Source organism: Rhineura floridana, chromosome 10 (genome assembly GCF_030035675.1).
Source record: "Rhineura floridana isolate rRhiFlo1 chromosome 10, rRhiFlo1.hap2, whole genome shotgun sequence".
Classification (NCBI taxonomy): domain Eukaryota; kingdom Metazoa; phylum Chordata; class Lepidosauria; order Squamata; family Rhineuridae; genus Rhineura; species Rhineura floridana.
The window spans coordinates 31274054-31288956 of NC_084489.1; the positions used below are offsets into that span (position 1 = coordinate 31274054).

Consider the following 14903-nt stretch of genomic DNA (forward strand, 5'->3'; position numbering starts at 1 on the left):
AAAAAAGCTGACAGCTCGTTTTCAGTATATACTTATTCATGTAAACAAATCAAAACATACAAACAGTGCAACTCAACCCTCTGCACCAAGGCTAGTTTCTACAGGAGGTGGGCCCTGGCAAGTTCTCATCACCAGCTAGCCTTGTACAATTATCAGAAGTTACATGGTGAGACTGGGAAGGTGGTGGAGGAATAGCCAGCAGAATCCCCTCGTATCCAGTAAGAATGAATGACAACTTGGCTGCTATCTCTTTCACCAATTGCCAATGAAGGTGTGCTAGTTACTACGCCCCATCAACCAAAATTCAGTATTTGGGATAGTGAGGTTCTGGTTATGTAGAGACAGTGCACACTTAGCACAGGCATACCTTGCACGACACAGCAACAAAGACATCCATATATAGCCTATATCCAGGGATGGGTAAGACCAAACACACACAGCTTCTTCTACTTGTGTTTGTGTGTTGAACATATATTGAGCTGTGCATCATGCCATATGCATGCATGGACAATGTTTTAACAGATATCTCATCCGAATTTAGGATAATTTGCTTCTATCCAGCATGGAGTAAGCTTGTATTGATAACAGATGATATTTTTGTCTTGTTCCCTGTTCCTCCTAGTGCTTGGGCATTAGAAGTGCAACCAGTGTCCATAAAAGTGCTGAGTTGCTGATTTGCTGATCCTGCAGGTGTTTGGCAGTGTTCCCTTTTCATCCTCGTCCAAGAGTCTGTTGTTCATTTGTGATCTGTCCTTTTTACATGCTTTTCTGTTACTGTTCTGTTACTTTTTCTGTTACTGTTCTTCATGGCATCATCTATTCTAAAAGTTGTTATCACATGACTCTGATCCTCACAAACATTTTTGCAGTAGGATTCATTGAAGTTGAGAAATGTGCATGTCTTCAAGCCAGTAAAATTTTAAGCAGGGTAACACCGTGGCATCAAATACTTACAAGGATTACTGTATGATTTCAGTGCTGAGGATGCAGGTCAGATATACTTTAATATGCCTCAGAACAGCACTGAGACATGGTACAATCATGCAAAGCTAAAGAGATGTGTTTTAGGAAAGCTGCTGATTATGTATAAAAATGACACAACAAATCACAGTATATTCTTATATCAAATGCATTGATATGAACATATTTTGTGTTATCAGGTGAATAGCATAAGCTATATAGTGTTATTGTTATCTACAAAAAATGATGAATCTTTTTAAAAACCCAGTATAAACTGTCATATGCCGTAAGTCTTGATAGTGTTGTGGTATGCACGGTATGATAGAGATTTTTCATGTTGTGAAATGTAGAATAGTATGAACAAATTTCTTACAACTTAATTTATGTATCCAATGCAGATTGAGAGATGTTTCCAAGTGTTAATCAAGTAGATGCCATCCCAGATAGTTATTGGAATTGCTTCCTGTGAGCTGGGTCTTGTAGGCCAATGGAGACATCTCAGATATTAAACCTTGCCAATGTCATGCTAAATATATGGGGAGGATGATCAGGAGCTCTAACAAAAGATATCAAAATTGGATATGTTACATTTTTGTTGTGCTACCATTTCCCACAGCAATTAATCCACAAACAGTATATTGAAGCTGACTCTTAGAAAAATGAACAACTCAGACTAAAAGCAACGGCAGACTCTTTAGTTTATATGCAGGTTCAGAAACATGCAGAGCTGACATGGGTCCACTACACAAGGAGCAAAAGCACTGCATTACAAGAAGTGCATGTTATCAACCACAGTGTTTTATTGAGTGCTTTAATAATACAAGTGTACATCAACTGATCCACAGTCAAAGGTGGCAGGTCCCTAAGAAATTTACAAGCACTTTCTTTTAAGTAAATCAAAATACATATCATCTGGTTCAACCCAGCAGCTTAGTGTTTGGGAAACAGCAGGCTAGTGTTAAAACACAGTCTTAGTAATGCACAGTGATTCTTAGTTTTATGCTTTTTTATACAAAACCTGTTCCCATTAACATGCACCCACCATTAGAGACTTCAGTACAAAAAAATAACCCTAAACACTACATTTAAGTAGAAACAAGATATAATTCTGAGTTTGCTTGTTTTTCCCCGAAGACACAATAAAGAAAAAATACATTATACAAAGCTTTGTGACAAAGCTCTATACTATTACAGACCCAACATTCCTTGCACTGTAACCCAAAATTCCCAATCTATATTTTAGATACAATTTTCAAGTTGAACAGAAAAATAAAATAATAAAAATAAATGGGAAAGGGGGAGGGTAGTCAACGTTGTCACAAAATGCTTCAAAACATAATAAAAATAAGAGGGGGAGGGCTATTGATGCACTTGGTGAATGTGCTTGCACAGGTCCAGCATGTTCTACAGAAGATTCCTATGTAGCATATCTCTTGGTCCACTGTCTCGCCATTCGGTCATGCTCTGCTCTGTTTGTCATATACTGAGTAGCAATACTTCCCACCAGAGGATCAGCTGCAAAGAAAGTAACACAGTCAACCATTTGCCAAGCTATAAGTGACTTATCTAACGATAAGGCAAATGCTCACATGATATCAAAACGTTAGAATTAAGAGACAACACTGCTTGGCATTTTGGTCCTAAATGCCTGTCACGCTGGCCCCCTTCCAAAAAGTTTTACAATTTATTACATTGTGCTGGTGCATTTCAGTCTTCAAATCTGACCATTATAATTGTAATATGAATTGTTTACTGAGATGCTATCTCATTCAGAATGGGAAGCAGGGACTGCTAACAATATCACATACACCGAATATATATCACTATCCTTGGAAGGATGGAGGGTGTGGGTTATGGTATGGCAGGGAAGAATTTAACACATTGTTCAAACTGCAGACTTCTGATACTTCTGAGCAGTCTTAAGACATTGTTATAAGAGTGAGGATGCTATCTAGTATAGGGACTGATTTCTAAAAAGTAAGCATTACATTCTGACATGGAAGCTTGCCCACCAAGTTGAAATATAGTTAGTATAGGGGAGTGTTGTCAGAGTGTTCCTGAAAAGGAACAGCAAAACTTGTGGAAATCAGAAAAACAAATATGGTAACTGGAAAGTGAGTAGAAAGGTAGCAAAGGTAAGATGAGAAATAGCTATTTAACTGTAAATCTTACTATCAGCCCTGAAAAGGAGGTGGATTGCAGACATGCTGGATTTTCCAAAGAGAGCCATATCATATACTAATACCAATTCATGCCTTCCTGTGCTCATTCTAATGTTTCCAAAACCACACACTAATGCACATGAGAGAAAGATAAGCAGACTCGGGTGAACTCTTAAGGCATGCACATATACAAAAAAGTCTGCAGGGGAAAAAAACCTAATAAAATAAAAGTCCAAAGCTGCCTCCCAAGTCTAATTCAGGGAAACGCTCAATAGAATCCCTGCTAATTTTCATGTTATTAGATTATTGTTATGGTACTAATTGATTACACTCTGAAATGAAAATATGCAAATGTACTTGGTTTATTTGTAAGTAATTTTTTTGAAAGTTATATATTTATTTAAAAAAAGCCCAAACCATAATAATTCAATAGCAATTAATACTGAGAGGCTGTTTAGGGCAGGGACAACTTTGGACAAGTAGGTGGTAGGGGGAATAGAATGGAGTGGCTGGAACAGAAGGACAGAGAAGCAGATATATACATTTAAAGGATAGAGAGAACCATATTGTTTGGATAGTTCACTTCCTTGGAAATACCGAGACACTATTTTAAAATGTCTGTAGGGAAGGAAGTGAGAACTGCTTACAGACATCAATAATGAAACTAAGGATTCTCATGTAACTGGGATTGGGAAGAAATGTATCAGACCCACCTCCCCCAGGGAAAAAAACCAAATGAAGAAAAAAACCAAATGGGGTATATAACCCCAAAAGATTCAAATGAGCACTAAGCATGCTCAGTGAGCGCAAAATTTTAACCGGGTGTGTGTGTGGAGAGATGAAGGGAATGAGAAATGGAATGGCTAGAATCCAGACGAAAAACACCCCACACGGCAACATTTTGTTGCAGAGTCCCACTTATCTACTCTAATATACTTCAATAAGAAATAAATGGTATCAGAAAATGGTTTGATCCATAGAAGTATAGACGGCGTTGAATATTCACTTAATACCCTATAGCATATTTTGCACACCCTTATGTGGCAAGTTTGCAGCTCAAAAAAGCATAGTTGTCATGGGGCTCCAAATTGGGACAGAGCCAAATGCTCTTCAGCTATATCTAAATCTGTTAGCTTGCTGAATCAAGTCTGATCTTCACTTGATTATGAGAGGAAGCCCAACATACTATTGCTATGAGTCAGATGGATTCAATACTTCATCCAAAGTGTTTTAAGCTGCCGCTGGTTTGCACAAACTGAAACAAGGACCTAGTGGTGGCTTAGCACCTATGATTCATTTTATTAATCTCTCCTGGGGTATGTGGCTTAGGAGTAAGCCACGATTTTTCAGAGCAATGCTTGGGTATCAACACATTTGCATTATAGTCTTTGTAGAATCAATCTCCACTCAGATCACCATGAATCTATTTCCATCCATAGGTATTGGATTAACAAGAAATGATAGGGAAAGGTGGACTCAAGCCTGGTACCTCAACATTTGACAAGTCTGGCCAATGGCTGGATGAGAGGCTGCCTAGAAACTGTATGCTACCCTGGAATCCAGGATGAAAGAAAGATGGGATGCAAACATGACAAGGTATGTAAATAAAATAAAATGGAGAGGGGGGTAAAATGGTGGATGTTGCTAATTATTTTGGATCATCTCCTTGAAAAGTCTGGTACCTTTAGGGTTAAATGAGGAGTTGGCTTTCTATGAGTTTAAATAATATCAAAACCAAGGGTCTTTATAAAACTTGGCTGACTCTCTGTAACCATTGTGCTTGCCAGTCACTGTAAGTATCAGCCGGACCAGTATAATCTGCAAGCACAGTGATTGCACAGCTGAGCTGATTTACACATACCCTATGGATACTATCAGCATTTGACTTCAGTTTGTGTTTAGTGTGGGCCTTTTCAGAGAAGGTGCATTGCCTGACAGAGTAAAGAGAAAAACAGATCTTCACAGGTCAGTACAGGGCCATTCCCTTCTGTTTTCCTGGGGAGGGGTTGAGAGTGTGATGTTGAAGCTGTTTTGCCACGGCTAGCACAAGATTCTGTCCCTTTTGAGTCACACAGTACAGTCTTTTAAGGTGTCAGTATTATGTCAAAGTTTAAGGATATAATATAATGACAACATTTTAAATTTTTTCTTATGTCTTCTAAATGTTTGTAAAATGAGTCATATGGAGTGTGGTCTCTAAAATATTATATTCTGTTCATGTTTAAGACCACAGTGTTGTCTCCACTATATTGACTGGAGTCTGTTTTAATGTTTGTAGCTCCTGAAGAAGGACAAGTTCTGAAATGCGTCAAGCTCACAATAAATTTCATCTAGCACCAGAGCTTGTCTCTCTTTCCTGCCCTTTGTTTAGTGCTGTTCCCTTTTGTTTCAAGCACAGAGAGCAGGTCAAGCCTCTGTGTCTTTCCAGCTCCCAGTTCCACACAAAACTAGATAAAGACTAGCCCCATGCCTTTTGTTCTCCTATCCCTAGGATGATGTGGCGGCCAGCCAGATGAGGGGGAAAAGGCCCAATGCCTTCTTCTGGAAGCATCACTAGCTAATTCTTTTAATTCCCAGTCCTACAACAGTATTATATACCAAGTTCTCCCTTAACCGTATCCTATAACTTGCTGAAAAATCCACAAGTAATGACAGAATTATTTTAATAATCTCAGATATGCTAAAACATGGGTCACCAACCTATTGCCTGCAGGCACCATGGTGGCTGTGAAGGCCTTCATTGGTTCCCCTAGACAGGGCCCCCCAGGCTCTGAGTTTCTTTTTTTTTTAAGGAAGTCTCTAGCCCTCCTAGAAAGTTATGAAGAAAAATGTGCAGGAATCATTCTAAGCAATTTCTATAAAATTACCCAGCCTAGCTGCTCCCACCTGTCAGTGGTTTTAACCAATTAGTGAAGTAAGAGCTGTGATTGATAAGCAGAGCTTAGAAGATTACTTTTAAAAAGTAATAAATTACAATTACATGGCCCCAAAAAGTAGTAATCACTGTTACAATTACAATTGTGCTGAAAGTAACTGATTACTTTAGTTTTTCTCAAAAGTAATCACTACAATTTCATTTTAGTTACTTTTTTTTTAAAGAAAAAACACCGACAAGGTGCTGGCCTTGGCTGCCGCACATCTAAGTAGCCTAAAACAACATTAAAAATAAACACACACATTCTTTCTATCCATAAGATAACAATGGTGGTCTCTTCGCTGGTAAGGGAGGTGGGGAGGGAGGCAGAGGCCACTACTCAGATCTTTGCATGTCAAACCAAGTGAACCCCCCCTCCCACTCAGCCAGTCAGTATAATCTCTCTCACTTAACCACCTCCCGGACCCTGCCCTGCCACCAACTAAGGGACACTCACCCAAGCAAACATTTTCACCTGAGATGCAAAAAAGTTACTGTAAATGCAGCACAACAGCCAGAGAGGATGGTGGAAGCCACTTTGTGTACTCACTCACTCACTCACTCACTCACTCTCACTCTCTCTTCCACAGTTCTTTATCTCCATTCTTCTGCTGCCTCCTTCTCCTATGTTCTTGCGCTCCAGCTCCTTTTCCCCTCCACTCCATTCTTCACCACCACCATCCATTTGTTTAAACAATTGTTTTCTCCACTCCACCCTGTCTCACTCTCCACCTCCTACCTTGTCGCCTTATGTTGCTTGCATAAGTATTCGAATCCTGGTGCACAGAGCATAGGGGAAGAGCGATGCTGCACAGAAGCCCAGTTTGAGGCACATAATTTTCATCCACAAATCAGAGGAGCAGAAGACTTCCCCTAATTCCCCCCCCCCCCAAGTAATGCCCCAAAGTAATGCTGGAAACATTACAAAATTACTCCACAAAAGAAATAAAATTGCTTCTAGTTCTATTACAATCAAAATGTAAAGGAATTACCCACTCGTTCCTCACAAAAGTAATCAATAACAAGTAATTTGTTGTTCTTGTTGTTATGTGCCTTCAAGTCGATTATGACTTATGGAGACCCCATGAATCAGTGACCTCCAGAAGCATCTGTCATGAACCACCCTGTTCAGATCTTGTAAGTTCAGGTCTGTGGCTTCCTTTATGGAATCAATCCATCTCGTTTGGCCTTCCTCTTTTTCTACTCCCTTCTGTCTTTCCCAGCATTATTGTCTTTTCTAATGACTCATGCCTTCTCATGATGAGTCCAAAGTATGATAACCTCAGTTTCATCATTTTGGCTTCTAGTGTTAGTTCTGGTTTAATTTGTTCTAACACCCAATTATTTGTCTTTTTCGCAGTCCATGGTATGCGTAAAGCTCTCCTCCAACACCACATTTCAAATGAGCTGATTTTTCTCTTATCCACTTTTTTCACCGTCCAAGTTTCACATCCATACATAGAGATCGGGAATACCATGGTTTGAATGATCCTGACTTTAGTGTTCAGTGATACATCTTTGCATTTGAGGACCTTTTGTAGTTCTCTCACAGCTACCCTCCCCAGTCCTCGCCTTCTTCTGATTTCTTGACTATTGCCTCCATTTTGGTTAATGACTGTGCCAAGGTATTGATCCTTGACAAGTTCATTGTCCTCATTGTCAACTGTAAAGTTACATAAATCTTCTGTTGTCATTACTTTAGTCTTTTTTGACGTTCAGCTGAAGTCCTGCTTTTGTGCTTTCTTCTTTAACTTTCATCAGCATTCATTTCAAATCATTACTGGTTTCTGCTAGTAGTATGGTATCGTCTGCATATCTTAAATTATTGATATTTCTCCCTCCAATTTTCACACCTCCTTCATCTTGGTCCAATCCTGCTTTCTGTATGATATGTTCTGCGTATAGATTAAATAAACAGGGTGATAAAATACACCACTGTCTCACACCCTTTCCGATGGCAAACCAATTGGTTTCTCCATATTCTGTCATTACAATAGCCTCTTGTGCAGAGTATAGGTTGCGCATCAGGACAATCAGATGCTGTGGCACCTCCATTTCTGTTAAAGGATTCCATAGTTTTTCATGATCTACACAGTCAAAGGCTTTGCTGTAATCTATAAAGCACAGGGTGATTTTCTTCTGAAATTCCTCGGTCTGTTCCATTATCCAACGAATGTTTGCAATATGATCTCTGGTGCCTCTTCCCTTTTTAAATCCGGCTTGGACGTCTGGCATCTCTCGCTCCATATATGGTAAGAGCCTTTGTTGTAGAATCTTGAGCATTACTTTCCTTGCATGGGATATTATGGCAATAGTTCGATAATTACTGCATTCCCTGGGGTCCCCTTTCTTTGGAATTGGGATGTATATGGAACGCTTCCAGTCTGTGGGCCATTGTACTTTTCCATATTTCTTGACAGATTTTTGTCAAAATTTGGATGGATTCAGTCTCAGTATTGGTATGCCATCTATTCCTGGTGATTTGTTTCTTCCAAATATTTTAAGAGCAGCTTTCACCTCACATTCTAAAAGTTCTGGTTCTTCATCATACGGTTCCTCCGTGAATGAATGTGTCATCCTGGCATCTCTTTCATAAAGTTCTTCAGTGTATTGCTTCCACTTTCCTTTTATTTCACCTCGGTCAGTCAGTGTGTTCCCCTGTTGATTATTCAACATCCCTACTCTTGGTTTAAATTTCCCTTTCATTTCTCTAATCTTTTGGAATAGGGCTGTGCATCCTAGAGGGGGAAGTAATTCGTTACTTGTAGCTAATTATTTCCGAGCTCTGTTGATAAATGAGCTGTTTAGACACCAGGCAATAAGAATCCCTGGGATTCTAAAGAACTTCTGTTTTTCCCTCCCCTTTAGTGCACTTTTCCTGTTTCTTTCTTAGTTGCTAGAAGTCCTTGGAATTTCCATAGTTTGCCGTTCCTTCTTTCCTAACTACCAAGGCGCATCTTTCCTGTGGTGGGTTTGTCTGAGATAGTATTAAGTGTGGGTGGATATTAAAAGAATTCCTTCCTCAAATGGCAAATGCAAAATGTGAAAACTTTGCAAAGAGGCTTAGGTATGTCTCCTGATGTGCTGAAGCTGATGTCCGGGCACTCATCAAGAATGCACTGTATAGTCAACTTTTGCCTACTTCAGAAGTAAGTCTCTTTGTGTTTACTGGGGCTTATTCCTAGGTAAGTGGGTATCGGATGGTAGCCTAGGCTTCTGTTGAGGATTGACAGTGGGGGCAAAAGGTTCTTGTGCTTTTCATAGCTGTATCTCCACAACCAGGAAAAGCAGGACATAATCTGACTTCCCACTGTACACACTGGGGGGGGAGACTGTACACTTTCTAATTTTGTGTTATGCCACGTCTCCATGGGAGCCATCTTGTGACTGGTGCCCTCAGCACTCTCTCAAAATTTGAAATGTTGACGACCATGTGCTAGACCCTTTAAGATTTTTAGGAAATCAAAAAGCAAATGAGTATGGAATAGCCATCTATTCAGTTTCCTAATTCTTCAACTCATGACGTTTATCAACAGTTTACAGGGCTTTTTTGCAATCCCCCCCAATTTATAACTATAATATATTAGAAGAACAACAATGTATTTGTAGATGCTAATAGTACATTTACTGGGATAGAACTGTGCTATGAAATGACTCTAAAAGGAGGAAGAAAAACAAAATAAGGATGACTCATAAATGGAAAAACTAGAGCAGGAATGAGAAAACTCCAATCTGCAGGTCAAATCAGATGTTCCTGAGTGGAACCAATCTCTGCAGGACTTGCACTCAGCACAGAATTAAATTCAATATCAACCCCAAACCCAGCTTTTGGCAGGAATCTTTGAAGGCACACCTTGGATTCACGCAGTGGCTGCAAAGGAAGAGTGGAAATATCAGGAGCACACACAGAGTATGTTCTCAATTCTCCCTTCGAAGTTTGACACCTGAAGCTGGCCAGATCCAGTTTCTTGTCCCTGATCTAAAGTAAGCCTCTTACAGTTCCTTGCAGAGTAATCAGACCCCTGACCAATGCTCTCATATTGCTGAATTACAAATGTACATTGTAATTTTGTTCTGTATGATATTTTATTTTGAAACACTGAAACACAAAATCACTTATTGTAAGGTGACATTGGTTTTATGTTGGGAAATGTTTGTAAGAAACTATAAATGAAACATGTTGCTTGCATAAGTATTCAACCCCTGAGCTGTGGAAGAAATTGCCCTATTGAGGACAAAATTACCTTACCATTGGCCTCCACCTGTGAACCATTAAAATTACTGTCCCATTGTCAGGATAAAAACACTAACTGTTGAAGGATCATTGGTCAGGCTGTGGATCTGAAGAAAAATGAAGACCAAACAGCATTCTACAGAAGTGAGAGATAATGTAATATAAATGCATATATTGGGAAAAGGGTATAAACTAATATCCAAGTGTTTGGATATCCCAGTGAGCACAGTTGGATCAATAATCAGGAAGTGGAAGCTACATCACACCACCAAGCACTGCCAAGAAAAGGCTGTCTTTCAAAACTCAGAGCTCGACCAAGAAGAAGACTTGTGAGAGAAGCCTCAGAAAGGCCAACCATCATTTTGAAGGAGCTACAGAGTTCAGTGGCTGGGAGTAGAGTAATGGTGCACCAGTCAACCATATCAAGAGCTCTGCATAACACTGGCCTGTATGAGGGGGGCAAGAAAGAAGCAGTCAAAAAGTACCATCTGAAAGCACATCTGGAGTTTGCCAGAAAGTGTGAGAGTGCCCCAGCTGTGATGTGGAAAAAGGTTTTGTGGTGAACTTCCCAGGAGGATCCCTCCGCCTGTGCTGCCTCTGAGACGGGCCCCCGTCTTGGATGAAACTTATCCAGTTTTAAATTCAGTCAGAAGGGTTTTTTCTGACTGGGGATGATTTCTTCCGGATAAGGAAGAAGCGTGAGATCTGCCACATAGTTTTGTTTTGATTGTTGGAGCCTGGAATTCGTCAGAATTGTCTGTCTTCCAGCAGTTCAGACAGAGCGAGGATTTTATGCTAGCTCAGCTGGATAAGTGACCCGTTTTTTTTTAACGGACTAGCAGGCAAACCTCCTGTCTACATTTATCATTTTCTTATCTATATAGCTAAAGAGATTTGTCAAAGTAACAGCAATTAAGATAACCCAGATGAGGTAAGACTTTCCTTCTTTATTTACGGAACTAAGGGGGAAGAAAATATAAATAGCTTATCTTTTTTTTTTTTAATTGCAAAAAGCTGACATGGAAAATTGCGTTTTAAAGATTACAACGGATGAGAGCTTTCTGATTGGGAGAGATAAGAAATCTTTTTGATTTACAAGACTTTTGTGTAATATATATAAGGGACTATTTTTTCTGATCTACTTTTTTTTTTTTGTTGACGAATCTGCTCATTCTCTCTGCTACTAGTTATTTGAACGCTGTGAACTAAAAGCTGTTTTTGCACTTCTGGACATTTAAGAGATAAGGACTGTCTAGCGTGTGACATTAGTTGGTTGGAAAGATTAACTCCTTTGTAACTGGATAAAGAAATAAACTGCTCTTTGCTTGGGACATTGAAAATTGAAGGAGTTTTGTTCTTTTGGTTTTAAGAATGGCAATTAAGAAGATCATGGATGTACAAGAAGGGACTTTATTTCTAGACATGCTTCAGAAAATAATGGATGGGATTAACTCAATAAAACAAGAACTGAGAAATAATAGACAAGCGTGGAGAACTGAATTTCATGAAATGAGACAGGAGCTGAAAGAAACTCAGGATTCTATGAGAAAGGAGAATAAAGATAGATCTGGAAAACAAAAAAAGGATGAAAGAGAAATTAAAGGCAAGGTTCAATCTATGGAGATTGGCTTAAATATGGACATGAAAAAAGATTTGGATTTCCTGGTTGTGACGGATCCTGGAGATAAATATTACAGTTTGGAATACAGCACTGTCTCTGAAGGAATTGAAGAGATTGGAGATAAAGATATTATCGGTTCAAAAAAATTCCTGGACTGGAAGGATTTGATGGAACTTGAAATGGAGAAAGTTAATAGAATTAATCCCTGTTTTGTGTCAATGGAAAAACCTTCAAGAAATGTACTAGTGTATCATGTGGAAAAGAGGAGCAGAGATGCGGCTTTGAAACAATACTTCAGTGTTACGTTTGGATTTGATGGTAAGAAAATATCTGTGATGGAGGAAATTCCTATCAGACTTTTATTATATGACTATGACAGCAAGATTTTTGGGTGCGTAAAGATGGAAGATGGACCCAATATGGATAATGACAGAAGAGCGATTTGAAACTACTGGACTCAGTAGATTTGATGAGTTGGATTAATTGACATGTTTATTTAGAAAAAAAAATTGATTGACATATATCTCAAGGACTGGAAACTTCTCTTTGACTTTTTGTGGAAGATTAAAATGATATGATGTTAATGAGATTTGAAACCAACTAAGATAACTGCTGGAGGAAGGTGATTTTATAATCTATTAAGAGATAGGTCTGTTATATATTATAGATTTATAGTTGAATTATAGTGTTTTGAAATTACTGGATTTAGTAGATTTGATGAGCTGGATTAATTGGCATGTTTATTTAGAAAAAAAATTGATTGATATATATCTCAAGGATTGGAAACTTCTCTTTGACTTTTTGTGGAATATTAAAATGATATGATGTTAATGAGATTTGAAACCAACTAAGATAATCGCTGGAGGAAGGTGATTTTATAATCTATTAAGAGATAGGTTTGTTATATATTATAGATTTATAGCTGAACTATGACAAATCGGAAGTCAATATTTTTATATATATGTATTTTTTTTGTATTGTATTAGTTATTGATTTGTGTTGTTTTCTTTTTGTATTATTTTGGTTTTGAAAATTAGAATAAAAATTAATTAAAAAAAAAAGAAAAGAAAAAGGTTTTGTGGTCAGATGAGACCAAGATAGAGCTTTTTGGCCAAAACTCAAAGCACTATGTGTGGCGCAAACCTAACACTGCCCATGCCTCAACACACACCATCCCTACAGTGAAGTGTGGTGGTGGCAGCATCATGCTGTGGGGATGCTTCTCATCAGCAGGGACTGGGCATCTTGTTAAAATTGAAGGAGGAATGGATGAAGCAAAATACAGGGAAATACTGCAGAAGAACCCGCTTCAGTCCTCAAGCTTGAGGACGTTGACAAGGTGCTTGGACAGGTTTGTGCAACCACTTCTGTGCTGGATCCTTGCCCTTTTGGGCTAATAAAAGCTAGTTGGCTGGGCCAGGGAAGTGATTAATGCCTCTCTGCGAGAGGGGGTGGTCCCTGGCTGCCTGAAAGAGGCAGTAGTGAGACCACTCCTGAAGAGACCCTCCCTGGACCCAGAAAATCTTAATAATTATAGGCCGGTGGCAAATGTTCCATTCCTGGGCAAGGTCCTTCAATGAGTGGTGGCAGGCCAGCTACAGACACTTGGATGAGACCGATTATCTGGATCCATTTCAGTCGGGTTTCAGGCCTGGTTTTGGTACGGAAACAGCCTGTATGATGACCTCTGTTGGGAGAGACGGGGGAGTGTGACTCTGTTGATTCTCCTAGATCTCTCAGAGGCTTTCGATACCATCAGCTATGGTATCCTTCTGGGAAGACTGACTGAGTTGGGAGTGGGAGGTATTGCATGGCAGTGGTTCCACTCCTACTTGGCAGGTCGACTCCAGAAGGTGGTGCTTGGGGAACATTGCTCAGCACCCTGGACTCCCCAGTATGGGGTTCCACAGGGGTCAGTTCTGTCCCCCATGCTGTTCAACATCTACATGAAACTGTTGGGTGCGGTCATCCGGAGCTTTGGAGTGCGCTGCCATCAGTATACTGATGACACACAGCTCTATTTCTCCTTTTCATCTTCTTCAGGTGAGGCTGTCAATGTGCTGAACCAGTGTCTGGCTGTGACAATGGACTGGATGAGGGCTAATAAACTGAGGCTCAATCCAGACAAGACTGAGAGGCTGCTAGAGGGTGGTTCTTCTGACAGGATGGTGGATGATTAGCCTGTCCTGGGTGGGGTTGCACTCCCCATGAAGGAGCAGGTTCATAGCTTGGGGGTTCTCCTAGAACCATCTCTGTCACTTGAGGCTCAGGTAGCTTCGGTGGCACAGAGTGCCTTCTACCAAATTCAGTTGGTGGCCCAGCTATGCCCCTATCTGGACAGGGATAACCTGGCTTCAGTTGTCCATGCTCTGCTCCAAGTTAGATTACTGCAATGCACTCTACATGGGGCTGCCTTTGAAGACTGCAGCTTGTGCAAAATGCAGCAGCCAGATTGGTAACAGGGACCAGACACTTCGGACATATAAAACCGATTCTGGCCCACTTGCATTGGCTGCCTGTATGTTTCCGAGGTCGATTCAGAGTGCTGGTTTTAACCTATAAAGCCTTACATGGCTTGGGACCACAATACCTGATGGAACGCCTCTCCCGACACGAACCCACCCATACACTATGCTCAACATCAAAGGCACTCCTCCGGGTGCCTACTCCGAGGGAAGGTGGGAGGGTGGCAACAAGGGAGAGGGCCTTCTCAGTGGTGGCCCCCAAATTATGGAATGACTTTGTTGACGAGGTGCGCCTGGCGCCAACACTGTCATCTTTTGGGCGCCAGGTCAAGACTTTCCTCTTCTCCCAGGCATTTTAGGATGTGTTTTTAAATTGTTGTTTTTAAAATGTGTTTTTAAGTTTATATATTTGTTTTTAATTGTTGTAAACCACCCAGAGAGAGCTTCGGCTATGGGGCGGTATACAAATGTAAATAATAATAATAGTAGTAATAAGAATAAGAATAACAACAACAACAACAACAACAATAATAATGTCCACTAAAAC

The 14903-nt window shown here is 39.9% G+C and overlaps 1 protein-coding gene across 2 annotated transcripts in view; it reads right to left on the minus strand.

Moving 5' to 3' along the window:
* Window positions 1-1641: 1641 nt before the first annotated feature.
* UBE2E2 (ubiquitin conjugating enzyme E2 E2) overlaps window positions 1642-14903 on the minus strand; it is a 217305-nt gene continuing 204043 nt past the window's right edge. For both annotated transcript variants that reach the window (XM_061587143.1, XM_061587142.1), the window contains one exon: window positions 1642-2475. In XM_061587143.1, coding sequence (XP_061443127.1) covers window positions 2378-2475 — 98 coding nt within the window. In that variant the 3' untranslated portion in view covers window positions 1642-2377. The remainder of the gene's footprint in view (window positions 2476-14903) is intronic.